Source organism: Candida jiufengensis, assembly GCF_024610255.1.
Source record: "Candida jiufengensis strain CBS 10846 chromosome Unknown scaffold4, whole genome shotgun sequence".
NCBI classification, from domain to species: domain Eukaryota; kingdom Fungi; phylum Ascomycota; class Pichiomycetes; order Serinales; family Debaryomycetaceae; genus Lodderomyces; species Lodderomyces jiufengensis.
In genome coordinates, this window is record NW_026261559.1 from 688,191 (window position 1) to 715,282 (window position 27,092).

At 29.9% G+C, this 27,092-nt stretch overlaps 13 protein-coding genes across 13 annotated transcripts; 7 read left to right on the forward strand and 6 right to left on the reverse strand. All coding sequences in view use genetic code 12, as the record gives it.

The window, feature by feature from the left end:
* Window positions 1-70: 70 nt before the first annotated feature.
* Window positions 71-499, forward strand: KGF54_002228 (uncharacterized protein; the record flags this gene model as incomplete). The annotated part of the gene is made up of 1 exon (XM_051762685.1): window positions 71-499. The coding sequence occupies one exon, from the start codon at window positions 71-73 to the stop codon at window positions 497-499; it is 429 nt and encodes a 142-aa protein (XP_051620740.1).
* Window positions 500-563: 64 nt separating this feature from the next.
* Window positions 564-1,727, reverse strand: KGF54_002229 (uncharacterized protein; the record flags this gene model as incomplete). Its single annotated transcript, XM_051762686.1, has 1 exon — window positions 564-1,727. The coding sequence occupies one exon, from the start codon at window positions 1,725-1,727 to the stop codon at window positions 564-566; it is 1,164 nt and encodes a 387-aa protein (XP_051620741.1).
* Window positions 1,728-2,225: 498 nt separating this feature from the next.
* On the forward strand, window positions 2,226-2,771 carry DAD3 (Dad3p; the record flags this gene model as incomplete). Its single annotated transcript, XM_051762688.1, has 1 exon — window positions 2,226-2,771. The coding sequence occupies one exon, from the start codon at window positions 2,226-2,228 to the stop codon at window positions 2,769-2,771; it is 546 nt and encodes a 181-aa protein (XP_051620742.1).
* Window positions 2,772-2,861: 90 nt separating this feature from the next.
* KGF54_002231 (uncharacterized protein) lies at window positions 2,862-4,142 on the reverse strand (the record flags this gene model as incomplete). Its single annotated transcript, XM_051762689.1, has 1 exon — window positions 2,862-4,142. The coding sequence occupies one exon, from the start codon at window positions 4,140-4,142 to the stop codon at window positions 2,862-2,864; it is 1,281 nt and encodes a 426-aa protein (XP_051620743.1).
* Window positions 4,143-4,453: 311 nt separating this feature from the next.
* Window positions 4,454-5,521, reverse strand: FGR50 (Fgr50p; the record flags this gene model as incomplete). Its single annotated transcript, XM_051762690.1, has 1 exon — window positions 4,454-5,521. The coding sequence occupies one exon, from the start codon at window positions 5,519-5,521 to the stop codon at window positions 4,454-4,456; it is 1,068 nt and encodes a 355-aa protein (XP_051620744.1).
* A 905-nt stretch (window positions 5,522-6,426) lies between these two features.
* On the forward strand, window positions 6,427-8,076 carry PGI1 (glucose-6-phosphate isomerase; the record flags this gene model as incomplete). The annotated part of the gene is made up of 1 exon (XM_051762691.1): window positions 6,427-8,076. One exon carries the CDS (start codon window positions 6,427-6,429, stop codon window positions 8,074-8,076), a length of 1,650 nt encoding a protein of 549 aa, XP_051620745.1.
* A 309-nt stretch (window positions 8,077-8,385) lies between these two features.
* KGF54_002234 (RNA helicase) lies at window positions 8,386-12,789 on the forward strand (the record flags this gene model as incomplete). Its single annotated transcript, XM_051762692.1, has 3 exons — window positions 8,386-8,389; window positions 8,458-9,205; window positions 9,417-12,789. The coding sequence occupies 3 exons, from the start codon at window positions 8,386-8,388 to the stop codon at window positions 12,787-12,789; spliced, it is 4,125 nt and encodes a 1,374-aa protein (XP_051620746.1).
* Window positions 12,790-13,481: 692 nt separating this feature from the next.
* Window positions 13,482-17,063, reverse strand: KGF54_002235 (uncharacterized protein; the record flags this gene model as incomplete). Its single annotated transcript, XM_051762693.1, has 1 exon — window positions 13,482-17,063. One exon carries the CDS (start codon window positions 17,061-17,063, stop codon window positions 13,482-13,484), a length of 3,582 nt encoding a protein of 1,193 aa, XP_051620747.1.
* A 2,448-nt stretch (window positions 17,064-19,511) lies between these two features.
* On the forward strand, window positions 19,512-21,116 carry AGM1 (phosphoacetylglucosamine mutase; the record flags this gene model as incomplete). The annotated part of the gene is made up of 1 exon (XM_051762694.1): window positions 19,512-21,116. The coding sequence occupies one exon, from the start codon at window positions 19,512-19,514 to the stop codon at window positions 21,114-21,116; it is 1,605 nt and encodes a 534-aa protein (XP_051620748.1).
* A 103-nt stretch (window positions 21,117-21,219) lies between these two features.
* Window positions 21,220-21,942, reverse strand: KGF54_002237 (uncharacterized protein; the record flags this gene model as incomplete). Its single annotated transcript, XM_051762695.1, has 1 exon — window positions 21,220-21,942. One exon carries the CDS (start codon window positions 21,940-21,942, stop codon window positions 21,220-21,222), a length of 723 nt encoding a protein of 240 aa, XP_051620749.1.
* A 1,053-nt stretch (window positions 21,943-22,995) lies between these two features.
* KGF54_002238 (uncharacterized protein) lies at window positions 22,996-24,528 on the forward strand (the record flags this gene model as incomplete). Its single annotated transcript, XM_051762696.1, has 1 exon — window positions 22,996-24,528. The coding sequence occupies one exon, from the start codon at window positions 22,996-22,998 to the stop codon at window positions 24,526-24,528; it is 1,533 nt and encodes a 510-aa protein (XP_051620750.1).
* Window positions 24,529-24,696: 168 nt separating this feature from the next.
* Window positions 24,697-25,299, forward strand: KGF54_002239 (uncharacterized protein; the record flags this gene model as incomplete). Its single annotated transcript, XM_051762697.1, has 1 exon — window positions 24,697-25,299. The coding sequence occupies one exon, from the start codon at window positions 24,697-24,699 to the stop codon at window positions 25,297-25,299; it is 603 nt and encodes a 200-aa protein (XP_051620751.1).
* A 57-nt stretch (window positions 25,300-25,356) lies between these two features.
* Window positions 25,357-26,919, reverse strand: KGF54_002240 (ribosome biosynthesis protein; the record flags this gene model as incomplete). Its single annotated transcript, XM_051762699.1, has 1 exon — window positions 25,357-26,919. The coding sequence occupies one exon, from the start codon at window positions 26,917-26,919 to the stop codon at window positions 25,357-25,359; it is 1,563 nt and encodes a 520-aa protein (XP_051620752.1).
* Window positions 26,920-27,092: the final 173 nt, after the last annotated feature.

Genomic DNA, 27,092 nt, shown 5'->3' on the forward strand with positions numbered 1-27,092 from the left:
AGGAGTTTTAGTAGAGTCCTTTTTAGCATTTCATAAAGCAACAATTTCACCAGATCAAATACACAATAAAATGTCAGATATAGAACAAATAGATCATATACAACCAGAGCAAGATGAACTAGATAACCCAATGAGAATAATACTAGTAACAGATCACAATCAAACAAGCACAGAGGAGGAAGAAGAATCAAAAGACGAAAAAATCACAAAAGAAACAAAATATCAAGTAGAAAATGAAATGGAAGAAATTTTACTAGATCAAATTCAAACATTTACACACATGAACGAATTTTTTGATTCATTTGATTCAGATATAGCGTATCCTAATGAAGGTCACATAAAATATGAAGTTGGTTCAGATGGTCTTGTTGTTATAATAGTTGACTCAAAGAAACTAAAAGATGAAGTTATGAAGTTTATAGAGAAATATGATTTGGACTGTGAGGAAGTAAAGAAAGATGAAGAAGAACAATCAAGTAAGAAGAAAAGGAAAGACTAAGTGATATTAAATAATATACATTTAATAGACTAATATTATACAAATTAATGACAAACTAATGCTTTTAACTGTCATGTTGTTCTTGTATTTGTTTTTCTTTAATGAATTCTTTAATTTTATACCAATAATGTTTAACTTTTGGATTCTTCAATTCTGTCATTCTGCCATCTAATCTTTCAACAATAGCTCCAAATAAATTACCAGTTTCCTTGTTATATAAAATTCTAAGCCAATAGAAAACTAAAAACAAACTTAATTGATAACCACTTGCATTTCTGAAAAATAAAGTACGTAAAAGTAAATAAACAATTAATACTAATTCATCGTACGCAATAAATGAAGCTAAAAATGATGATTCTTTAAGTATAAAACTAATGTTTTTCAATTTACCCATGTGCAATAAACTAATCAACCATAACGGAATAATTTTGAAAATAGATTTGAAAGTGAAACACCAAACAAAAGCTAAGATCAAATATTGAAAGTTTTGATGACTTAATAAACTTGCAATTGGAGGTAAAAAATGTAATCCAAATTTATGACTAAAAGTTGCAGTAAAAGCTAACATTGATCCAATTAATGATAATCTATAACTTATTGAATTAATATACCAGATATTAGGTAACCATAAAATTTGAAATAAAAAACTTATACTACCAAAACCAAGGGCCATTAAATGACCGGTTAACCAAAGCTTATATTTTAATGCACTAGAATCTGGTGCTTTTCTAACTAATTTTTTCTTCATCTTATGAGGATGTTCATTTGGAGTTTTGTTGGTTGGTTTTGGTGGTTCCGATTGTTTTGGTCTTGATTCCTCAGGTTGTTCTTTACTCTTTTCATAACTTGCATCATTTGATTGAGGTGGTGGAGGTGGTGCTTGTTGAGGTGGTTTTTGTTGTTGTGGTTGTTGAGGTATTTGTGGTGGTTGTTGTTGCGGTGGTTGTCTAAATTGTTGATTTGGTTGTGGTTTAATAAATTGTTGCTGAACGGGTGGTTGTCTCTGAAATTGTTGGACAGGCTGTTGTTGTTGAAATTGTTGTTGTTGTTGATGTAACTGTTGTTGTTGTTGTTGAAATTGTTGTTGTTGATGTAATTGTTGTTGTTGTTGATGTAATTTTTTTTGTTCATTATGTTCAGGTGGAATTGCAGATGAATTTATAGTTGATTTGATTAAATTTGGATTTACTGGTCCATTCCCATACTGTTCATTTGTAGCTGCTGACATCTTGTACCTATATAGAAATCAATTGAGTGGTTAGATTAAATATTTAAAGATTCAGTTAATGATTAAATTTTTGATTTCGAATAGAACTATTCAATAAAAATAATCTTAAAATGAAATTTAGCAATTATTAATAAACGTATATTATAAAATATCTTATATACAGGAATGTAATAATTAAGGTACAATACATTAAATTTTACGAATAATTAAAATTAAAATTTGGATTGAAATCTTATGATTTTTATGTTAATTTACTATGTCTCTTATATGACAGCATTCATTGATTTTTGAGCTTTATCTGACAACATTCCATATGTGGCTCAAAAAGATTCAGGAAAACTTGTTAAATAATAAATTTTGACAGTTTCAAGTTGTTGCAATGACGCGACAATCAATACTTTTTGTGTCAATGATTTTGATTTATCAAAAAGTAAACAAAAAAAGTTACAATTTTAAGTTCTAAATGTTTTACAACCAAATTGACAATTTGTACCAAACATGTCACCAGCAATAGATACAACTACTTCAACGAACAATAGCAACACAAGAAAACAGAGGAACGATATAGACTATTCCAAAATCCCGTCACTATCAGAATTAGAAGCGTCAATACTAACAGAATATCAAATACTAAACAACACGTTAATAAAAATAAATCAACAACTAAAAAATCTAACAACTACAAAGCCAATCCAGAATGGCAAAGATGTAAAGAGTCAACAATTAAGTGAAAGCGTGATACTTATAGAAAATTTAAGAAAATTAGAAACTAAAATTTCATTTATATATACTTTTTTCAAAGGTGCTGTTTATACTTTATATGCAAATGAAGGTGAAGGTGAAGAAGAACTAACAGAAGAAACTTCTATATATGATAACACGAATGATAACGAACAAGAAGAAAATCAAGAAGATGATGAAGAAGAAGAAGAATATAATAATGATGAACTAAATTTCAAAAAACCTAAACGAAGTCAAAGAGATAAACAAGATGATGAATACGAAAAGGGTGCAAACGAACTATCAAGTATTTCAGATTCGTAGTTTATTACAAGTTTTACAATTTAATTCACGGCTACAGTTCAGTTTCTAGTTTAATTTTGGGAAATGAGAAATATTTAATTTATTGTTGGATTATAAAATCTTATACAAAATATCATTATATATCAATTCAATTTTAATAATCTTAACTCCATTATTCAAAATTAAATGATTCAAATCTATAACACCAACATATTTTAATTTACCAGTTATCATATCATTAGGAGAAGAATTTATCAATTTATTATTTATGTCACATTCACCACTGAAGTTTATATCATAATCTTTACTATTGGGTGTTGGTAGTTTCTTCTTATCGTGAATTTCATGAATTGGATCAGTTATTTCTACATTTTCTTGATTTATGTTGTTGAGATTAAGACTATTGTTTAACCAATATTTATATGTGTTCTTCTTTATTGTTTCGAAATTAATCGATTTGATAGTCCAATTAAAATTGAAATTTGGTATGATATTCGTACTATCTTTTCCATTTGTCAAATCATTGGTGATTTCAATTTCTACTCCACTTATACTCGGGTATTTCAACTCAATCCCTATATTGAAATCATCAGTATTAGTAGTATCAAATTTTAAATTTATAGGTAATCCAAAAATTTCTCTCATTTTAGAATTTAACGATACTTTACTTAATAATGAATAATTTATATTGTTGACTTGTAAATGACTTAAAAACTCCTTTATATTAATTTCGTCGGCTGCATTACTATTTTTATTGTACTTTTGTTGTTGTTGTATAATTTCATTAATTATAAATTCGTATAATTCATTATCCAAATACTTTAGATCGTATGGGTAACTTAATTTCAAGTTACCGAATAGATTGAAATTATACCAAATGGGTATGAAAATTGATCTTTTTCTTACTTGTTTTATGCCATTATGATCTTTGATACCTTCATCATGATAATTCTTATATTGATATATTATAATGATAAAAACTGACGTAATATACGATATGATTATTGTAATTAAAACCGATCTGAAAGTAAATTTAGATTTTTTAGTCAATAACGAATTTGAGGTACCATTTAAATGATTTTGAATAGTTGATTTAATTAAATTATCGTATTTTAATTTTTCAGATTCTGATATCTGACTTTGATGTTTGGATGAATTTAGTATTTTAAAATTCCGATCATTTTGATTTTGACCACTTAATTTCCTGTTCTGTTCTAACGACATAGAGCTGCTTCTGTGGTTGCCACAAATGCTGTTACTGTAGACATTCCGTGTAGTAGTCAATGGCCGTATCAAACTGACTCTTAATGACTGTATATTAATTGAGGATATGTGATTTGGTTGAAATTTCGATGGCGGTAGTCTATTTTTTAGCAATTGCTTCAATAACATTATAGTTGTGTATTCAGCTACAATAATCAGTAATCAATTAAATGTATATTGATGAAGTGAAATGAAATCTTATTGTTAATGTATATCTAAAAGATAAATCGGATTGATCATATTATTCTGTTTTAATCAAACTAGATGAATGATTTTGTGTAAGTTTCATATCAGAAAGTCCGAGTTTAAACAAACATTCTTAAATCATGTAGTTAGAACTTATATGAAAAGAAAAGTTATGTAGAAATATAATTAAAAAATATACATTAAATATAATGATTTAATTGTCTAACTTTACTCTCTTTTACTATCTAATTAATTTACTCATCAAAACTAGCCCAATCAATTTTTTTACTTTCAAATTCTTCAATCATTTTTAATAAATCTTCCTTTTCTTTTCTTTCTTTTTCTTCATCTACTATATCTTCTTCTACTTGCTTTTGACGAGATTGAGTTTTAGTAAAATCGAATTTTTGTTGTTTATTATTAATTGGGGTTTTTGTGAATGATGAAAATGATATTGAAGCTCCCTTAGTTCGTGTCTCTTTAGACTTGATCTCAGGTAACGTTGATGAATTTTTAATTTTTTCTCTTATTGACGGTTTATTGCCGGATTTTTTGAATTTTGATTGAGTATGACCTAGTTTATTATTGGTTTTGAATCCATCTAATCTAGCAGCTAATGGGTTGACATATCCTGCTAGTCTTTCTGGCTCTTCATCATCTTCATCATCATCACGATCGTCTTCTTCCTCGTCATCAACCTCCTCGCCATCTTCCTCGTCTACATCATCGTCGTCATCTTCCCATTCTTCTTCTTGATCTTCCTCTTCTTCATATGCTGTATTTTCACTAAAATGACTGTTTTTGCTATTTGGTCTGCTATTATTTGACGAAGACTTATTTGCTAACGTTATTCTTGAGGCTAAGGATTGAGCAGCCTTAGTCACTGGACCTTTGGCGTATAATTTTTCTTCTACTTCTTCACCTTCATCATATACTGTATCATCATCGTCATCTTCTTCTGGAGCCTGATTATAATGTAATTGATTGGTTTTATACTGTCTTTTGTTAGGTGATCTGTTTTGATAATTATGATTATTACTTTGATTGTTATTGTTGTTATGATGGTGATCGTTATTGTACTGTCTATTGTGATTGGTATTATTTCTATAATGGTTATTATGATTATAACTTTTTGGACCTTTTGGCCTTATAATTTCTTTTTCTTTTACATTTGTATCTGAATCTGATTCTGCATCTGCCCACTTACTCTCACTTATTCCAACAGTTTTCTTTTCATTCTTAGTTAGATCTATATCTTTTACTTTATTTGGCAATTTATGATCTTCATCATCACTATCTGCCCATTGTGACACTAATACCATTCTGTGTCGATGATCTAGTTTTATTGAATTATTTATTTAAATATAATTTAAAGATCTTTCAACGTCCTTTTTTTGTGTCTTGAACATTAATTAAGAAAACTGCTTTTACGAAACAATTTAAAATAGTTAGGGGGTAATTTTTGTTTTAACCAACTAAACTTTTATCTTGAAATTTATTTTCATTTGATTCAATAAATGTATATTCCAAGGTAAAATTTGATTTTGAATAACCTTTTGTAAAAACCTTACATTACTTAAAAACACCACGGTTAGATCAGTAGGTCGTAATGTTGTTTCCTCACCTTTTTGTAAGCATGTACGAAACTACGGTCTAAAGTACGTCTTCATTGAATTTTAATACTTTGTAGAAGCTACTTATAAATAGCTGTCAAGTGAACAAGTCAGAAGTACTAATTTGGAGCTAGTTTATTTGGTTTTGAGTTGTTTAAGAATTGGTTCACAAAAACTATATTTTCAATTCAATGACTAAAATTGATTTGTAGAATACTTTTGTACCAATTATTTAAGTAAAAAAACTTAAGAAATTGGGTTAACCTGAAATGTTTCATGAATATTACTAACTATAATCATCTAATCTTCCATCAGTAAACCATTATAAGATCAAATACCAATACTTATGTTCTATAAAAATAAAATAAAAAAAAAATCATTGTATTAAAAAGCAAATCCGTATGAGAAAAATCCGGTCCACTCTTTATTTTATTTTATTTTATTTTTATTTCTCTTTGTTACATAATAAATCTTAAATTTCAAAATTGCTTTCCCTTTTTTCCCATAATTATTACATTTTATTTTTTTACAACCATTAAGGTCAACTCAATTAACTCAATTGATTTATTTATAACTTAACTTTATATTTTCAATTGATTACAACACAATAAACGATGTCTTCATTCAAATTAGCTACTGACTTACCAGCATGGAAAGAATTAGAATCATTATATAAATCAGAAGGTGAAAAATTTAATGTTAAAGAAGCATTTGCAAAAGATCCAAAAAGATTTCAAGAATTTTCAAGAATCTTTACTAATTTTGATGATTCAAAAATTTTATTTGATTATTCAAAAAATTTAATTAATGAAGATATTTTTAAAACTTTAATTAAATTAGCTAAAGAATCTAACTTGGAACAATTAAGAGATGATATGTTTGCCGGTAAACATATCAACACTACTGAAGATAGAGCTGTTTATCATGTTGCTTTAAGAAATATTCACAAGAGAAAAATGCCAGTTGATGGTAAAGATACTACCCAAGAAGTTTCAACAGTTTTAGAACATATGAAAGAATTTTCAAATCAAGTTAGAAGTGGTGAATGGAAAGGTTATACTGGTAAAGCTATAACTGATGTTGTTAACATTGGTATTGGTGGTTCAGATTTAGGACCAGTTATGGTTACTGAAGCTTTGAAAGCTTATTCCAAACCTGGTTTAAATGTTCATTTTGTTTCAAATGTCGATGGTACAAATATTGTTGAAGAATTAAAAGGCTTAGAACCAGAAACTACTTTATTTTTAATTGCTTCTAAAACTTTCACAACTGCTGAAACTATTGCAAACGCTAATTCCGCTAAGAATTGGTTTTTAGAAGTTGCAAAAGATACAAAATATATTGCAAAACATTTTGCTGCTTTATCTACAAATGAAAAAGAAGTTGCCAAATTTGGAATTGATCCAAGAAATATGTTTGAATTTGAATCATGGGTAGGTGGTCGTTATTCAGTTTGGTCTGCAATTGGTTTATCAGTTGCAATTTATATTGGCTATGATAATTTTGCAAAATTTTTAGAAGGTGCTGAAACTGTTGATCAACATTTCTTAAATGAACCATTAGAAAATAACATTCCAGTCATTGGTGGATTAATTAATGTTTGGTATAATAATTTCTTTGGTGCTCAAACTCATTTAATTGCTCCTTTCGATCAATACTTACATAGATTCCCAGCTTATTTACAACAATTATTTATGGAATCAAATGGTAAATCAGTAACTAGAGCCAATGTATTTACAAATTATCAAACTGGTGCAATAATATTTGGAGAACCAGCAACAAATGCTCAACATTCATTTTTCCAATTATTACACCAAGGAACAAAACTAATTCCAGCTGATTTTATTATGGCTGCACAATCTCAAAATCCAATTGAAAATAATAAACATCAAAAAATGTTAGCTTCAAATTTCTTTGCACAATCTGAAGCCTTGATGGTTGGTAAAAATGAAGAACAAGTCAAAAGTGAAGGTGCAACTGGAGGTTTAGTACCACATAAAGAATTTAGTGGAAACAGACCAACCACTTCCATATTAGCACAAAAAATAACTCCTTCAACACTAGGTGCATTAATTGCTTATTATGAACATGTTACTTTTACCGAGGGAGCTATATGGAATATTAATTCCTTTGATCAATGGGGTGTTGAATTAGGTAAAGTTTTAGCTAAAGTTATTGGTAAACAATTGGATGATAAAACTGAAGTTGAAGATCATGATCCTTCAACTAATGGTTTAATTAACACTTTTAAGAAATGGGAATAACTAGCAAGTGGTGGTGGAAATGATTATAAATTGTAAAATACCTCAATTAATCATTTCAAATTTGGAGTTAATAATTATTCATAAGATTTATAGATTTAAAATTTAAAATTATGTTTTTCATCTTTTACGACTTGACTTCTTAAGTGATAGTTCTTTCAAACAAAGGGTTTAATTAATGCGCAATGCTTTACTTTGTGTTAAATTAAGTTTCATAAAATCTCCAAAAAGTATAAAATCTTAATTTATCATAAGATAGATAAGAAATTCAATTTTAAAAGACCACAACAAACTCCTTTCAAATTGTCGGCAATGGGTATGTTCTACTTTTTAAATTCTATCAATTGAACAACTTCGGTGTATACTAACAATAATAAGGATTAGGTGTTGCATTGTGGCTTTGTCCCAGACCCAATTCACAAATATTCGATAAATTATCAACATTAATGAGTTCAATAAACACTCTTTTTCCAGGTCAATCTCCTAAATTCGAACCTCACATCACCATAACGACAAACATCAACATAAATCTAGAAGATCAATCAAAAACAAGAGATGATGTAGATAAAGTACTATCTTCATGTGCTGTTGCTTTACAATCATTACCTAAGAATCATAATAATTTAGTTACACTAGGAAAAATAAGTAGTCAAAGGAAATTTTTTCAAAAATTATATTTTGAAGTTGCCAAAGATCCTAATTTAATTTCATTTGCTAGAATTATCAGAGAGTTATTCGTAATTGTCCCAACAGATATTGAAAATGAAAACAAAAAGCAAAATCCCCACTTATATACAACCGATAGTCATGGAGTCACAGTGAGGAGAAAACCACTGAAAAAACATAGCAAAGATCAACAACCAACAATTAAACAATTTGATACTACAGAAATCCAAAGAGCTGCATCCTACAAGGCAGCAGAATGGGCTGAGAAAGAATATTTACCTCATCTTTCGTTAGTTTATAATAATATGTGGCCAATAGATAACGCGCTTTGGCTTACGATCAAACAGAGGATTACTGATTATTTGGGGATCGATGATGTTGATGCTGAAGGTTTGGAAGATAATGGTTATGGTTGGGATGGTGGGGTTTTGAAGTTGGTATTGTGTGATGGTGATGTTAATGAATGGTTGATTTTGGGAAGTGTTGATTTACATTAATTCTTAATTATGTATTTTTAGTATATGTCAAAAGTATAAGATTTAGTTTGTATTGATCTTGAGAAATAACATGTTAAATGTAAAACATCTCTGAAAAAAAAAGGTTGCAAATGAAAAATCGAACATAATTCAAAAATAATTACATCATTAATTATAGATTAACATAGAATCAAATAATAGCCAGCTCGAAATGCTGCAAGCCAAAAATGAAAATTATACCTGTCTAACGTGCTCAGAATCATTTGAAACCCCTCAAGATATTCAAAAACATTTATCAACAACAAGACATAAATCTATAAAACTTTCCAAACTTGATCAAATATTAGAATGTGAGGAATGTTCAGATTCAAATATACATCAACTAGCAATACTAAGATACGGCTATAACGACATGGCATTACTATGTCAATTATGTTTAGATAACGTCACAAAAGAAACTAATGAACAACCATCTGCAAATTATACATTATCTAATGGTGCATTATTCACTAAATTGAATCAATACCTAAAGTTCAGAGATATAGAATGTACATTATGTGGAAGCGATGAAAATTTATTTGTTGGAAACACACCAAAGGGCCAAGTCATAGCATGTAAAAATTGTGTTTCTCAGTACGAATCTCAAAATATATCATTTGTCGGAGAGAATGATGAAAAATTTTTAACAGAATTACTAGGATTAAAAGAAGTAATTATAAAGAAATCTACACGTGGTCGAGGAATGAGAGGTCGTGGTGGAAGAAGAGGTGGCAAACGTGGCGGTAGACGTGGTGGTGGGAATTCAGATAGACCCCCAAGACGTCCTAGAAAAGAAGATCCTGAAGCTGAAGCTAGAAGAATACATTACCAAGAAACTAAACAAAACGCCAGTGATATTAAATCCGGTTCTACTGTTAAAGCCATTGGATCATCAAGTGTTAGTAAGACTGATACTTCAAAGCCATCATCACGAGGAAATAAATTTCAAAATAAAGGACCGAAAAATCAAACTGGTTACAGTGGTAATAAACCAGGTTCAGGTGCAAGTAAGCCAGCAAGAGCAATTTCTAACGGTCAACATCAAAAAATCAATAAAAGCAATTTTTCAAATAGTTCATCAAAGCCAACTAATGCCAATTTAAAACCAAATTCTGGAGTTAAAGCACTAACAAAAGACGTAAAATCAATGAAAATATCAAATAATCAAAATTCAAATGGAAACATAGAATCGAAGTCATCATCTAATAAAATCTCAAGATCAAGCACTCCTGAAATTTCCAAAAATCAAACTCCAAGAAGTAATGGAACACCAGCTAATTCTAATAAACAAACTCCAATATCATCTAAAAAATCTACTCCATCAAATTCAAAAAAACCTACTCCATCAAATTCAAGTAAGCCCTCTCCAGCAAGTTCAAATAAATCTACTCCAAGAGCATCCATGAAGAATACACCTGTAAATTCAGGCAAACAAACTCCAATTAGAACACAAAGTCCAAATATAAGTAGACAACAAACTCCAGCACCTGAAAGTTCAAACTCATCTGATTTAATTCTTCCACCCTATATCACAAAATATCACCCATCAACAAAACTAAAGTTGTCGTACGACTCAATTGATGAGTATTTCAGAGAAATGAGTTTCAACATCTTTTTAGAGGATCAATTGACCAATGTTTCCAATATTATCGAACCACAAGATTTAATGATCGAATGGTATGAAGATCAAGATAAAAAAAATAACCAATTTAAAGTCAGTATACCGATGAAACCAGAAGTTATTGACAGATTTATTTCAGATAGGTTTAAAAAATTGAAAAAGGATCCATTTCAAAAAGATCAAGCTATGTTCTTAATCTTGGATGATGATATACCATGGTACGGGAAAGTTGCAACTGTCGATGGCGTTAAAACTGGTAAGAATAAAAGAAAAGCTAAAGTGGATTATACTGAATTAGTTATTGTATTATATAAATGGAACAATCAACCATTGCCAAAAACGATTCATGCTAAACATTTGAAATTATTACCTGCATCTGTACCTGTTTCAAGAATTTTGAATGCTATGGATACTCTAAACAATGAAAATTTTATCAAAATGTTATTGGGTAAAGAACCAATCAAGCAAATTTTCTTCAAGAACAGGGTCAATTTTTCAACTACTTTAAATGATTCTCAAAAAGCGGCTATACAATCGGTTTTAAATAATAAGATTAGCGTTGTTAGAGGACCACCTGGTACAGGTAAAACTTCTGCAATTTACGAAACAATTATTCAATTATTAGAATCTTTAAACACATACCCTATTTTAGTGGTTGCTGCTTCAAATATTGCAATTGATAATATAGCAGAGAAATTATTACCAAAACATGGAAAGTCCATACTAAGAATTACAGCAAATGAGAAAGAAAAAGAATATAATTTACAACATCCATTAGCTTCAATTTGTTTACATCATAAAATATATAACGCTATGTCAAATAGGTTCCAACAAGTCCAAAATGATTTAAGAAGTAAAAATGCCTCAGTCAGTGCTAATGCTTATAAGAAATATTCACAGGATAAGTTTCAAATCACAAAGGAACAAGTAGCACAAGCTAAAGTTATATTGACTACAACTGTTGTTGCTGGTGGTACTCAATTAAAGTCTATAACTAAATGTGCAGTAGTTATAATGGATGAGGCAACGCAATCATCAGAACCAAGTACATTAATACCATTAGCAGTTCCAGGAGTTGAGAAATTTGTATTTGTAGGTGATCAAAAACAATTGAGTTGTTTCTCATTGATTCCAAGTTTATCTACATCATTATTTGAAAGAGTTTTACTAAATGAAACGTATAAACAGCCTCACATGTTGAATACTCAATATCGTATGCATCCATTAATTAGTGAGTTTCCAAGACAAAAATTTTATAATAATGAATTGTTAGATGGTATAACCGCAGAAGCAAGAAACATACCAGGGATACCAAATGATAAGCCTGTTTACTTTTGGGATACTAAAGGTAATGCACCAGAACAATCAGTTAAAAACTTTTTAAGAGAAGATAGAGGATATACTTACACAAACCAAAAAGAAATCAACTACTTAAAACAAATCTTACAAACATTAATTATAGAAAAGGGCATATCAAGAGATGATATTGGTATAATCACTCCTTATTCCGGTCAAAGAGATTTAATCTCATCAGTATTAGTAAAAGATGATATAATCAACCCAACACAACAAGAATTAAAAATAGAAATAGATATAGATGATATCTCAAATGATTCCAAACCAGTAAATATCCATATAGTTTCAGGAATAATGATAGCTTCAATAGATGCATTTCAAGGTCGTGAAAAAAATTTCATGATTATGTCATGTGTTAGATCAAACACCAAGAACAATATAGGTTTCTTGAAAGATGAAAGAAGGTTGAATGTTGCTTTAACTAGAGCTAAATATGGGATGGTTATTGTTGGTGATTTTAAATGTTTGAAATACGGAGATAAGTTATGGAACGATTATTTGACCTACTTGGAGTCTAAACATTTGGTTCATAATAGTGATAGATTTGAATATACATAGAGTACTTAATCAAGAAAAAATTATTTCCTGAAACTAGTAAACTTAGGCTCAGTTTATTTTGATACTTAAAGATAGAAGCTAAAACAAAACAAAAAGAAAATAACGAAATGAAAAGAATTTGTCCCAGTAAAAAGAACACTGAACATAAGCTTGTTCCATGAAGTAGAAAATCAAGGTCATAGATGCCTAATAATGAATAAAAAAAAAAAAGGAAAAATCAAAATATAGAGCGACAACTGCAGGACTCGAACCTGCGCGGGCAAAGCCCAAAAGATTTCTAATCTTTCTCCTTAACCACTCGGACAAGTTGCCTAATTTTCGAATATAAAATTGCTAGCAATTTTTATGAGAATTTGTTGTCCGTAAAAAAATTTACTAATTTAGTTATACTCATGCATATATTGATCCAAATATTTCGAGCTTTTCATTCTACATAGTTTTGACAAGTAGTATCATTTAATTTTTAAATGATGGATCTGGTAAAGAATCTCGATTATCTGGAGCCTGGTATCATGAAATGCAATGTTTAACAAAGATGATTAAAATTAGTTAAAATAGAAAAAAGTATGTATTTAAATCTTTTAAACGATATAAATTTTTATAAATAAACTATATAGATGACAATAAAAAAGGATTATTAATCCATAAACCTATCCAAAGAGTTCGGATAAGATGCCAAAACTTCAATGTGATTAAACAGAACCAGAAGGAATATGAACTTTAACTGTATTAGTTCCTCCAAAAGTTGCGGTTTGAGTGACATCATATGATTTATGATCTTTATGGATTAAAGTAGTGACGGTAGTTGTTGGATTAGGTGGGTAGAAAACTGAAAGTGTATCATATCCGCCAAAAGGACCGGTTGCCGTAGCATATTCAGTAGTTAAAGCTGTACCAAATTTCTTTTGCGTAATAGTTTTGTTAGGTAACCAGAATTTCCAAACAGTGTTGGTTCCTCCAAATGAAGCAGTTTCTGTACTATAACCATGATATGTACCAAATGTTGTAGTATGTACTGTTGGATTGTGTGGATAATGAACGTTAACAATATCAGTACTTCCAGGTGGCTTGGTAGTAGTATAAGTTTCAATCTTAGTCTTATGATCGAATTTAGTTGAGGTTGAAGTAGGATTAGGTGGGTAGAAAACTGTAAGTGTATCATATCCTCCATAAGGACCAGTTGCCGTAGCATATTCAGTAGTTAAAGCTGTACCAAATTTCTTTTGCGTAATAGTTTTGTTAGGTAACCAGAATTTCCAAACAGTATTGGTTCCTCCAAATGAAGCAGTTTCTGTACTATAACCATGATATGTACCAAATGTTGTAGTATGTACTGTTGGATTGTGTGGATAATGAACATTAACAATATCAGTACTTCCAGGTGGCTTGGTAGTAGTATAAGTTTCAATCTTAGTCTTATGATCGAATTTAGTTGAGGTTGAAGTAGGATTAGGTGGGTACAAAATTGTAAGCGTATCATATCCTCCATAAGGACCAGTTGCTGTACCATATTCAGTAGTTAATGCTGTACCAAATTTCTTTTGCGTAATAGTTTTGTTAGGTGGCCAGAGTTTCCAAATGGTATCAACTCCACCCATTGAATCAGTGGCTGTACTATAACCATGAGCTGTACCAAAACGTGTCTCAGTTGTTGTTGGATTCTTTGGATAGATAATATGAACAGTATCAAGACCTCCATCCTTAGCTGTTATAGTTTTAGTTTCAGTAGTTTTTTTGTGTGGATCGAAATAACTGGTTGTTGTTTCAGTTATTGGAGAAGGGGTTGTAGTTTCAAATTCTTCAGTTGATTGTGGTGGAACAACTTCTTCGGTTGATTTAATTGGAACAACTTCTTCAGTTGATTTAATTGGAACAACTTCTCCCGGAGTAGTTGGGATTGGAATATCTTTAGTTGATTCTGGGTGTTCATTTTCTGCTGTTGGTATTGGGTGATTATCTCCAGATGTATCAGTATCAGTAAGATCTCTTGGTGTATAAATTTTAATAGTGTCAGTTCCACCGAATCTACCTTTCCTTGTAGCAGTTGTACCAATAGCAGTTGGATTAACTTTTTGAGTTACAGTAATTGTTGGGTTTGGTGGATATAAAACTTTAACAGTATCTCTTTGACCCCATGTACCAGTGGATGTATAAGTTTCAACACTTTCTTTAGCACCCCATGATGTAACATATTTTGTCTTTTTTGGTGGATAAACAGCACGAATAGTATCAGTACCACCAATTGAATCAGTTTCAGTAATTTTTTGTAATTTAGTAACAGTTCCATAATAAGTAGTGGAAGTTGTCGGATTCCTTGGATAATAAATACGAACAACATCAGTACCTCCAAAACCAAAAGTTCTTGTAGTAGTTTCCATGGTAGTTCTCCAAGCATAGTGGGTTATCGTAGTTGTTGGATTTGGTGGATAAATGACTCTGATAGTATTTGATCTATAACCTGTCTCAGTAATACTTGAAATTGTTGAATCAGTACCCCAAACAGTGGTGTATTTAAATGGTTTTGATGTAGGTAAATAGACTCTTATGGTATCACTTCCACCGATTCTACCTGTTTGTGTTGAACTCCACGGAGTATGAGTTGCAGGAACATATTGAGTGGTCCAAACTGTTGGGTTTGGTGGATATAAAAATTTAACTGTATCTGATTGACCCCATGTACCGGTGATTGTATAAGTTTCAACACTTTCTTTAGCACCCCATGATGTAACATATTTTGTACTTTTTGGTGGATAGACAACACGAATAGTATCAGTACCACCAATTGAATCAGTTTCAGTAGTTTTCAGTACTTTAGTAACAGTTCCATAATAGGTAGTGGAAGTTGTCGGATTTCTTGGATAATAAATATGAACAACATCAGTACCTCCAAAACCAAAAGTTCTTGTAGTAGTTTCCATGGTAGTTCTCCAAGCATAGTGGGTAATCGTAGTTGTTGGATTTGGTGGATAAATGACTTTAATAGTATTGGATTTATAACCTGTCTCAGTGATACTTGAAATTGTTGAATCAGTACCCCAAACAGTGGTGTACTTAATTGGTTTTGAGGTTGGTAAATAAACTCTTATGGTATCATTTTCACCGATTCTACCTGTTTGTGTTGAACTCCACGGAGTATGAGTTGCAGGAACATATTGAGTAGTCCAAACTGTTGGATTAGGTGGATAATATTCAATGACAGTATCTCTTCCACCGACAATGCCAGTTTGTGTGGTAGTTTCAATTGTTGTTGCAGTACCAAATGATGTTAAATATTGAGTTGGATTTGGTGGGAAAATATGGTGAACTATATTGGTACCAGAAAATGTATCAGTTTCAGTACTATATGCACGTGAAGTAACATCTCCAAAATAACTAGTAGTTCTTATTGGATTTTTAGGATATACAACATGGACAATATCAGTTCCTCCAAATGAGTCGGTCTTTGTTTTAGTTTCTAAGAAAGTTTTGTAACTATAATATGTAGTAAATTCTTGTTTATTTGGTGGATAAATCACTTTGACGACATCAGTTTTATCACCAACTTCAGTAACAGTTTCAATTGCCGTAACAGCACCATAAACCGTAGTAGATTTAGTTTGTTTACTTAAATCTTTTGGTAACCAAATTCTAACAATATCAGTTGCACCAAACTTACCTGTTTGAGTAGTATATGATAAAGTACCAGAAGGACCAAGTTGATGAGTAATATATGTGGTTGGATTGGGAGGATAGTAAGCAATGACGGTATCTCTAGCATTAAAAGGACCAGTTTGAGTAACATATTCAATTGTATCTGCAGTACCATATGATGTTAAATATCGAGTTGGATTAGGTGGATAAATTGCATGAACTGTATTTGTACCACTAAATGTATCAGTTTCTAAACTTTTTGTCAATTTAGTAACATCTCCATAATAACTAGTGGTTACGGTTGGATTTTTTGGATAAACAATATGAACTAAGTCAGTACCTCCAAATGTATCAGTCCTAGTTAATGTTTCAAGGAAATTTTTATAACTATAATAAGTAGTTGTAGCTGTTGGATTAGGTGGATAAATGACTTTAATAGTATCAGTTTTAGCTCCAATTACAGTGATAGTTGCAATAGTTGAATCAGTACCATATACAGTAGTATATTTGGTTGGTTTTGCAATTGGAACTACATCTTCATCTTCATAAACAGTCCTTGGAATATTTGTACTAACAACATTATTCAAATATAGAAATAACGTTGTTATTGACAAAATTGAAAAAAATGAATTGTAAAATTGCATTGTATTTGTTTTCAAACAGTAAAGCTACCAAATACTTTTTAATTCTTAACTTTGTGTCAATTTACAATCTTATAAATTTGATAATTATGTGATATGAATTATTTTTAATTAGTGAAAGAAAGAAAGTAAAAAATTCTAAAAACTGTGAGGCATGGTATCCTCATGTACTTATATTTATATCAATTGGAGCTTTGGAAAATTTGCAGTCAATATGTTTTACCTATTTAGTGAAAATTTTGCTCCATCATTTTTTAACTAATAATATAATTAATTATTATTTTTTCAGATTCTTCGATATACTTAATTTGTGAAATAATAATCCACTCAAGGATTTAAAATAATTTTTGGTTTCACAACTTCAGCCAAGAAAATCTTGCTAAAATTTCGAAAGATCCAAGGCTTTTCTAAAGCGACTGGTGTTTCAGAATTCTCATTTGTTTTAGGACTTCATACAAAGAGGAACACTGCGTGAAGTTTGAATGTAAAAATATTACCTGAAAAACACAAAATATTTAGTGAATAGTAGAGCCAAACATTTAATGTAGTCAATTATTTTATTTTATTCACATAACTACAAAAAAAATTATTATTATTCAAATTCGTGTTTAAAAATAAAATAATCTACCAGTAGAATATTAATTTACTTTAACTTGAATAAAGCAAGCAAGAACCTGCAGGACTAATAATAAATAGTGAGCTAAAAAAATATTTTGATGACATATATTGTAAGTTAAAGGTCAAAGTATTAAGTAGTTACTACTAATAAGTTGAAAAGTAAAGTGTGATTAATTAGCATATTTTAGCTCTTAATTTTAAGTTGCACTGCAGATCTCTTAAATATTTTACGAAACTTAAATAATTTACGAGTAAAAGGTTAAATTTGCATAAAACTTCTAATTGTATTTATCAAATTTGTCGACAATTTATTATAATGCTTGAAATCTTCTTTCAACATCTCTTAACAAGACTTGTAATATAATAAAAAAAAAAGTTAAGTTTTAATGACAATTGTCTCGACTTCGAACATGAATAATAATTGTAAAATCTCGAGAGAATATTTTACATTCTATATCGGCATGCAAATTTTCAAAATTGTAGTGAGATCTTCTAAGATAAAAAGAAATTCAAAAAAGGTAAAAATTGAACCATAATTCAAAAAAAAATTATTATTATTATTTTAAGAATCTTCTATTTTTTAATAGTTTTAATAAAACTAACAAATTAGTGTTATATTAACTCATATAAAATATATTATTTTTTTTATTTTTTAGAATGAGAGAAAAATAAACTGAAGTCATTTTATTTTTAAAAATGAAGGATGCATAAATTATCTAGAGCTGGACATTATCAATCAAATTGAAAATAAATCTTCGTTGTATGAAGTAAAATATCTGGAGGTAAGAAGTAAACAAACTCGTTCTGCGAGTCGAACAAGCAACTTTTGGCCTGTCTACTATGTTTTTTATAATTACTGAACAAAAAGTTGTGAACAAACAGGAGTGGGATGTACACCATTCAATTCAGTTTCAGGTGAGTATTTCTCATGATTTAAGATAAGAAAACCATCTCACAAAAAATATTCAAAGTCATCTCTTTGATGTACTTCTAAATCTTACCATTTGATCTTATCATTTTATTTTGAATTGTGAAAAAAATAAAAAATAAGGAAATAAAGAAAATAAAAAAGTTAGTTAATTAGCCACTAACAAATTGAAGATTTGATATCACAAAACCGCATTAAAGTGTTTGAAGAATAAAACCGTTTTCTCGAAACGCATGTTCAAATTATCAATTTACTTCTTGCATTGCAAAAAAGAGTCATAAAAATTATCGGAAATTGACTACTTCAATCTGCTCCAATTACCTTGGCTAAAATAATTTACAAATGATTTAAATTAAAAATTTGTTGATTTTGTGTTTTTGAATTTGTAAATTACTTCTAGGTGAACTACAATCAAGTTTCTCTGAGCAAGTTTGAGATTTGATTATTGCAAGATGCTTTAATTGCCCCTTGTAAGTCTAGAGTTTTGCCTTTTCAACCTCGAATGATTAAATATAACTTGAATCCAAGAGTAGACAAAGTCAAAAACGTCAATCATTTTGTAGTAATCACAAATATGTTTCATGGAAATTAAATTTAAAGTGCTTTCCCGTTATTAGCCTCGCAAGGATGCAAGATTTTATAAATAAAGTATAATTCTACTCCAACATTTGATGATCATAGGTTGTTTTAAAGCATGTTTGATCGAATCATGTTTGAATTATTCACACGACCTTGTCCTGTTTAAATCAACAAAGTAGATTGTGCTAAACGGATTTTTCAATTACGAATCTAGATTTCAACAAATACAATCGAATTCAGAGATCTCAGCCATCTATCGCATATACAATTTTTACTCAATATCAAGATCCAACTTTGCTCATACTTTCATCATATCTACTTAAAAAATGTCACTAAAAGATTTAATAGAATCTCAGCTGTTCAAACATTTAAGACCTGAAAATATAACTTTTACTTATGGTACAGCTGGTTTTCGTATGAATGCTAAAAATTTAGACTATGTAAATTATACAGTTGGAATATTAGCATCATTAAGGTCCAAATATTTAGGTGGTAAAACTGTTGGGGTAATGATAACTGCTTCTCATAATCCACCCGAGGATAATGGTGTTAAAGTAGTTGATCCATTAGGTAGTATGTTAGAAGCAAAATGGGAAGAATATGCTACTGATTTAGCTAATTCATCAAATAGTGAAATTGTTTCAAGTGTGGAAAAATTAGTCAAAGATTTGGGAATTAATTTAGAGCTTGAAAGTAATGTTGTAATTGCAAGAGATTCAAGAGAAAGTAGTCCAAGATTGAGTAAATCTACAATAGATGGGTTTAAAAGTATACCAAACACCAAATATGAGGATTATGAATTATTAACCACACCAGAATTACATTACATCACTAGAACTTATAATGACCCAGATTTTGGAGAAAAATCAGAAGATGGATATTACAAAAAATTGGCAGAATCATTTAAGAATATCTTTGCAGTATCTAACAATCAAAATAAATTAGATATTACAATTGATGCAGCAAATGGAGTAGGAGCTCCAAAAATTGAGGAACTTTTGAACAAATACCTTTCCCAAGAAATAAGTTTCAATGTGGTGAATGACAAATATGAAAATCCTAAAATACTTAACTTTGATTGTGGTGCAGATTATGTGAAAACAAATCAAAAATTACCAAAAAATGTTGAAACTCAACAGGAAAACAAATTATATGCATCATTCGACGGAGATGCAGATAGATTGATCTGTTACTATCAAGATTCCTCCAAGAAATTTGTATTGTTAGACGGTGATAAAATATCAACATTAATTGCATTATTTTTACAACAAATCTTTAGAAAACTAGATTCGTCAAAGTTGTCTTTAAATATAGGGGTAATACAAACTGCTTATGCTAATGGATCATCTACCAAATATGTTCAAGATATTTTGAAATTACCAGTACGTTGTACTCCAACTGGAGTTAAACATTTACATCATGAAGCTGAAAAATTTGATATTGGAGTTTACTTCGAAGCAAATGGTCATGGAACTGTTGTATTTAAACCAGAAGCCGAAAAGAAAATTTTTGAGTATAAAGCAGATTCAAAAGAAGAAGAACAAGCTATATCAATTTTACGAAATTTTAGTCAATTAATAAATCAAACCGTTGGTGACGCTATATCTGATTTATTGGTAGTGTTGATAATCTTACATTATCTCAATTTAACGCCTGAAGAATGGAATAGAGAATATACTGATTTGCCAAACAAATTGATAAAGGTTATTGTACCAGATAGAACAATTTTTAAAACAACAAATGCTGAAAGAACATTGGTAAAACCTGAAGGCATACAAAATAAAATTGATGAGTTGGTTGCAAAGATTCCTAATGGTAGATCATTCGTTAGAGCTTCGGGTACCGAAGATGCTGTCAGAGTTTATGCTGAGGCTGATACCAAAGAAAATGTTGAGAAGTTGATTACTTCTGTTTCCGATTTATTGAAGTAGAATCAAGACTACTCAGTTAAAGATACGATTATAGCATTTATAGAGCATATCAAAAGTAACAATTTACCCAAATAAAATTAATCATTAAATTCATCATGAATCATTATTCACCTCTATAATAAACTTTTTTATATTCACCTGGTGTCATTAAATTTGATCCTAATGACCAAATTCCTCTTTTAAACCATTTTGCTCTTTTTTCTAAATTTCTATACCAATCTTCATTATCACCAAATTCAGCTCCAACTTTACCTTCATAAACAATTGCAATTCCATTTCTTAACATTTCTGCACTAACATCTTTACGACCATTCCATTTCCAAACAAAACATTTTGCAACTATTCTCTTGTATTGATCAATCAGATATGGTATTATAGTAACTTTTCTTTTATTTATATATTGATTTAACCATTTTAATGCATCTTCACTAAACGGTTGAGCAGGTTTACCAAAATGCGATCTTTCTGGTGCATCTATCCCGCATAATCTAATCATTAAAGTTTCGTTTTTTAAAATCGATCTTTTTGTTGGAATCTTTTTTAACCAACCCCAACCCCAAAATATCCCACCCGGTGTATGATAAAATCTAAAATTATCTCCATCTCCTACTCTTGTTACATATCCACGTAATTTATGATTATTTTCTAACATTTTTGGATTTAAATCTAAAATTGATCTTATTGGTCTTAGATATTGTCGATATAACTTGAATGAAAGTATTGTCGTTAATGTTATACCTGCTGATAGTAGTATGACTTTTGGATGTAGAAAACTTATATTCTCTTCTTGAACATCTGAGTTTTTTGTTGATGATATTAATGCCATTTAATTAGTGTATAAACAATGAATGATAATGATTAAATTAAAAATACGATGATGAAAAATGCTGCAACATATGCTCTTAAAATGCTATGAAAAATGGAATGCAAAAACAATGACAATTAAAAGGTAAGAAACTGGTGAATTTGGAGTCGTAAGTGATTGTATGTTTGATATTTTGATAATTTGATTCTTGTTAATTATGTAATGTGGTATGGATGTTTTGATTTCGTTAATAAAAAATTGTGTGATCTCACCATTAAAATTGAGATCAATCACAAATTTTTATCTTTTAATTTGCAACCAAATTTTTCCAAATTTTTAAAAGTGTAATTTATGAACTCATGACAATCAAAGTATTGAAGGTACAAAAGGGTTTACCGATGAAGATGTAAGTATTTTTGTATATCTAAGCTAAAGAGAAATACAACGAAGCGACTAAGTTCTTCGAAGGACGGGTTATCACAAATTCAAACCTTGATTTGACTTAATTTTACGCAACATTTAAAAAGACCACCTATTGCAGTGGCAATTGAATCACTAGTTTTATTTTTCAAAGGTTGAAGAGTTTGAGGCAGATTAGCTTTACGTGTGCTTGAAGTTAAGATTTCTTGTTGTAAAACTTTTGGTTGCAAAAGTTGCTTGCATCAATATAATTAATGAAAGATCTAACAAAACCAGTTTTTACATCACAATTAAAAACGTTGGGTTAGTGAAGACAAGTCAGAAAGAAAAACTTTTCACGTTGACAATAAATTAATAAATCAATAGCTGTTGATCTTGACTTCACCCCACACATCAATAATTTTTGAATTGTATCATATAGGTATTACACCGGTAACATAATTAACACAAAATAAAAAAAATATTATATTAGTATATCATAGCTAAATATTTCTTGATAAACTATTGAATCCTTATGAAACACTCATTAATTCAAATATTCATTCATTCAGATAAAATTTAGATAATTCTTTTTATTATCAAACTTACCAACTACTTTTGAACCAAACCAAACATCATCATATCCTTAAATTTGCGTGATTTTCATGTTTTGTAATGTCTTTAGCTGATGGTGAATATGAAATAGACATATCAGTACTACTAAATGAAACAAATAACAATTCCGATGATCAAGAACTCAATGAATATGAAGATATAGCAATAAGATATGGATTTATACCAGATTCTATGGATCAATCCAAGCCGTTAAAGTTATATAAACATGATCAATCATATATTTTACAAGCTTCTTCATCAGAACCAAATAAGAAGCCAATACTATTTGAAGGTTCAGCAACAAGACATAATGATTCAGAATTTTATTTCACTTATGATGAAGAAAGCATAGATAATTTGACTTTGAAATTAAGTCAACTAGATAGTACAATTAGATTTAACAAAAGTAGGGATACACTAAAGTTACAATCAGAAATTAAATTATTAGAAAAAGAATTCGAAAAACAACAACACCAATTGCAAACACTACAACAACAGAAAGCAGCAATAGCGAAGAATCCAGAACAACAAAGACTAAATAAATTCAAAAAATTAGAGCAAGAAAAATCAGAACTTCTAAAAAAGCTGGAACAACTGAAATGGGAACAAAAGAAAAAAGAGCAACAAGAATGGGAAGAGAAGAAATTAGAGCACCAAAAGTTGGAGTTAAAGAAACTAGAACTACAAAAGATTGAAGCTAAAAGAAGAGAAGCACCTCAAAAACCAGTCAATAAACAATCTCCTACAAAACCTAGCAAATTTACAAACACCAAATCAACTAAATCACCAATCAAAAAAGAAGTCAAATCGAGTACTTTACATATACCGTCCATAAATTCAAAAGTTGCATCAAAACGACCGCCGACAGCTACAAGTACTCCTGAACCAAGAGATTCTATTAAAGAATCAATTATAAGTGAATCAGATTTTGACGATTTGAAGAATGACCTGCTGGATGATGATGATCAAATAAAGTTCCCTGAATTTACTATAGCATTTGACGAATCAAAAGAGGAAAAAGCTCCGCCCAAAAAAAAGGCTATCAAAGTTGTAGCATCAGAAATACCGAAAAATGAATCAAAAGGATTAGACGAAAAGTCTACTATTCCGACAAGGACTAATAATTCAGCTCCAAAACCTCAGATTCATACAGCAAATGATTCCAAACCCCAAAAAAAGACAAGAAGGAAGGAGTCAATGGTTGATGAGTTTGATGAGCTAGAAAATCAATTGCAAGAAGTTTTAGAATTTGAAGAGGAAGTACCAAAGGAAGATAATGCCATGAAGCCAAAAGACACAATTCTAGATAAAGAATCAGCGGAAAATGTAATATCAACTAGTACCACTTCCATGCGAGTAACAAAAAATTCAAACAATTCAGACTCAGATATGGATGACAGTGATTTCGATACGTATAATTTTGGAAATAATAATATTAAAATAGATGAAGGTGTCAATCATAGAAAATCGAATAGTTTTTCATTAAATGTAAATTCACAAGGTAAACCTAGAAGTTTAAGAGAATTAATGGGTGGTGGGAAGAAGTCTATCACTAAGGCTGAAAATGATGGAAGTAGCAGTGAAGAAGAATAATTATGATAGTAGCATTTGTAGAGGTCTAGATTCATAAAATCGTTAATGAATTGATAATAATGTATTCGTAATTATACTCATTTGACCTCTAGTTGATTTACCAATTAATAGTACTAAAAAAAACGCGTCTTAATTTTAGTTCTCGCATTATTTGGTAAATCGTTCATCATGGATGAAACAATCAAAGAGTTAAATGATCGAGTTTACAATTTGCGACAAAGACTACTAAATATTAAAGAAAATGAATCGATAACCACACAAATAGAAAGGCTAGACACCAGACTCGCTAAAATTCTCAAGCAACACCCAGAATTTGAAAAATTATTTGATGCAACGATTAGATTTGGTATAAGTCAAGAACAAATACCAAATAAAGTTGATGAACAAGAGTCCCAGCCTGAGGATATACCTAACGACATAAAAGAAGAACGAATTTTACTAAATTATGCAAGTATAATTAAAGCATATCCACAAATACAAGAATTAGAACAAATAAATCCCATGAAATTGATAAATAGTATAAATTCAGTAATATCAAATTCAAATATAGAAAATACTAGAACTATAATAGAACAAAACAAAGATCAGATAATTCAAATCAACAAAATTTTTCATTCATTAGTTTTGAAAAGTGTTTTAGTCTTCGAGAAGTATGTTCAATTTGTATTACAGTATAATGAATTTTGGATTAAAGTTGAGGATCAAATGAAAGTTGCACTACAAGACGTCAATAAACTAGAACGACGAAACAATAAGTTACATAAGTATTAGATTTTAGTAATGTCATTAATATATTTATCTTTAATACTCCTTTTGTAATTACTCTCTTTATACAGATATAGTTTTCCAAATATTTAATCCATCACCACCAGTAGAAACCAAACAACCGGGAATTTGTTCATGCCATCTAACATCTTTAACATCTTTTTGCCAATGAACGAATAATAATTGTGGTGGTATATCATGTAATTCTTGAATTTCTTTTCTTTGTTGTGAAATTTCTTCATCATCTGCTTCAACTGCTAAATCCCATAATGTTACCGTGTTATCTTCTGAGCTTACTGCTATAATGGATTCATCTAATGGATTGAAAGATATTGAAGTTATCGGAGATTTATGGAAATTATATGATGCAACTGGAGAAGGATTTGGTTGTGTAAAATTTCTTAAATCCCATACACTCCATGTACCATCATCATGACCTGATGCTAATAGATGATTTATCTTGGAACACCATGATATAACATTAACATCTGATTCTGTTGCTTTTACTGATAATGCAGGTTTATGTTTTTTAGATCTTGTATCCCAAATTCTAACAAATCCATCACAGCCAGCAGTTGCAAAAACAGTACTTTCACCAGTTGACCATTGAATATCTTCTATAGATGAATCTGATGCAAAAAATGGAGTTTTATCAGTTACCCAATTTGATGAAGTTCTTGTTGTTAAATGAATTCTACCTGAAACATCACCAGTTAATAAAGCACCTGTATTTATTAAGGGTGACCAATCCAAACCATATCCTTCAACATTCCCATGTGCTCGTATTGTATATATTGGTCTTTTTGAAGATTTAGGGATTATATAACCTGGTGTATCAAATGCTTTATATTGTGCAGATAAATCAAATATATATGCTTCTCCAGATTCTGACATTGTTGCCGTAAGGTATTCTCCGGTTTGTTGTGCATGTGGATTAACTCTTATTCTGTTTGTGGTATGTTTCAAAGGTATACTTTCGGTATCTAATATTGGATCAGAATCCATATCATCATCATCGTCTTCTTCTTCGTCTTCTTCGTCGTCATCGTCTTTGACTAATGTCCTCGCCAAACTTGATGCTTTCATTGCTATTATTTCATTATCTTTTGCTCTTGAAGCTTGAGTAGCAGTGGCTAAATATACAGTTGCAGGATATGATCTTCTTTCATTACCTAAATTATCAGGTATTATATCAACAGTTAAACATGGCCATGGCAAATTTACGTTATGTAACATTTCATATACTGATGGGTCTGCTTCCAATACTTCATCTGGCCCCAAAGGTTTTGATTTATGTGGTAAATATATAGATGATTCAATTTCTTGTTGTTCTCGTTGTTGTTCTTTCAATTCTAATTCCTGAATTTTTTTATTTGTTTGTTCCTCATCCATATTTTCATCTTCTTCCATACCGTTCCCATCATCATCTTGATTATTATCTAACTCTATTATTTCTTCATCACTTTCAAAGTCATCTCCATATGGATCTTCAAATTCTCCCACATCCATATCATCTGTCGTACTTGTTTCTTGTCCATTGGTAGGTTGTGATGATGGATTTTTTGAGGTTTTTATTGATAAGTTGTTATGACCATTAGAGTCATCTTCAGCTGATCTTTTAGACATTATTTGTTGTAATATTAAATTGATATAATATAAGAATATTAAATGGTAATAATACTTGAAAAATAAAATCATACAAGAAACAGAGATGAGAATTTTGGAACTTTTTATTACACAAAATTTATATATAAGAAACACTACATGCTTATTAAAACATCATATTCTACAACCTTTCA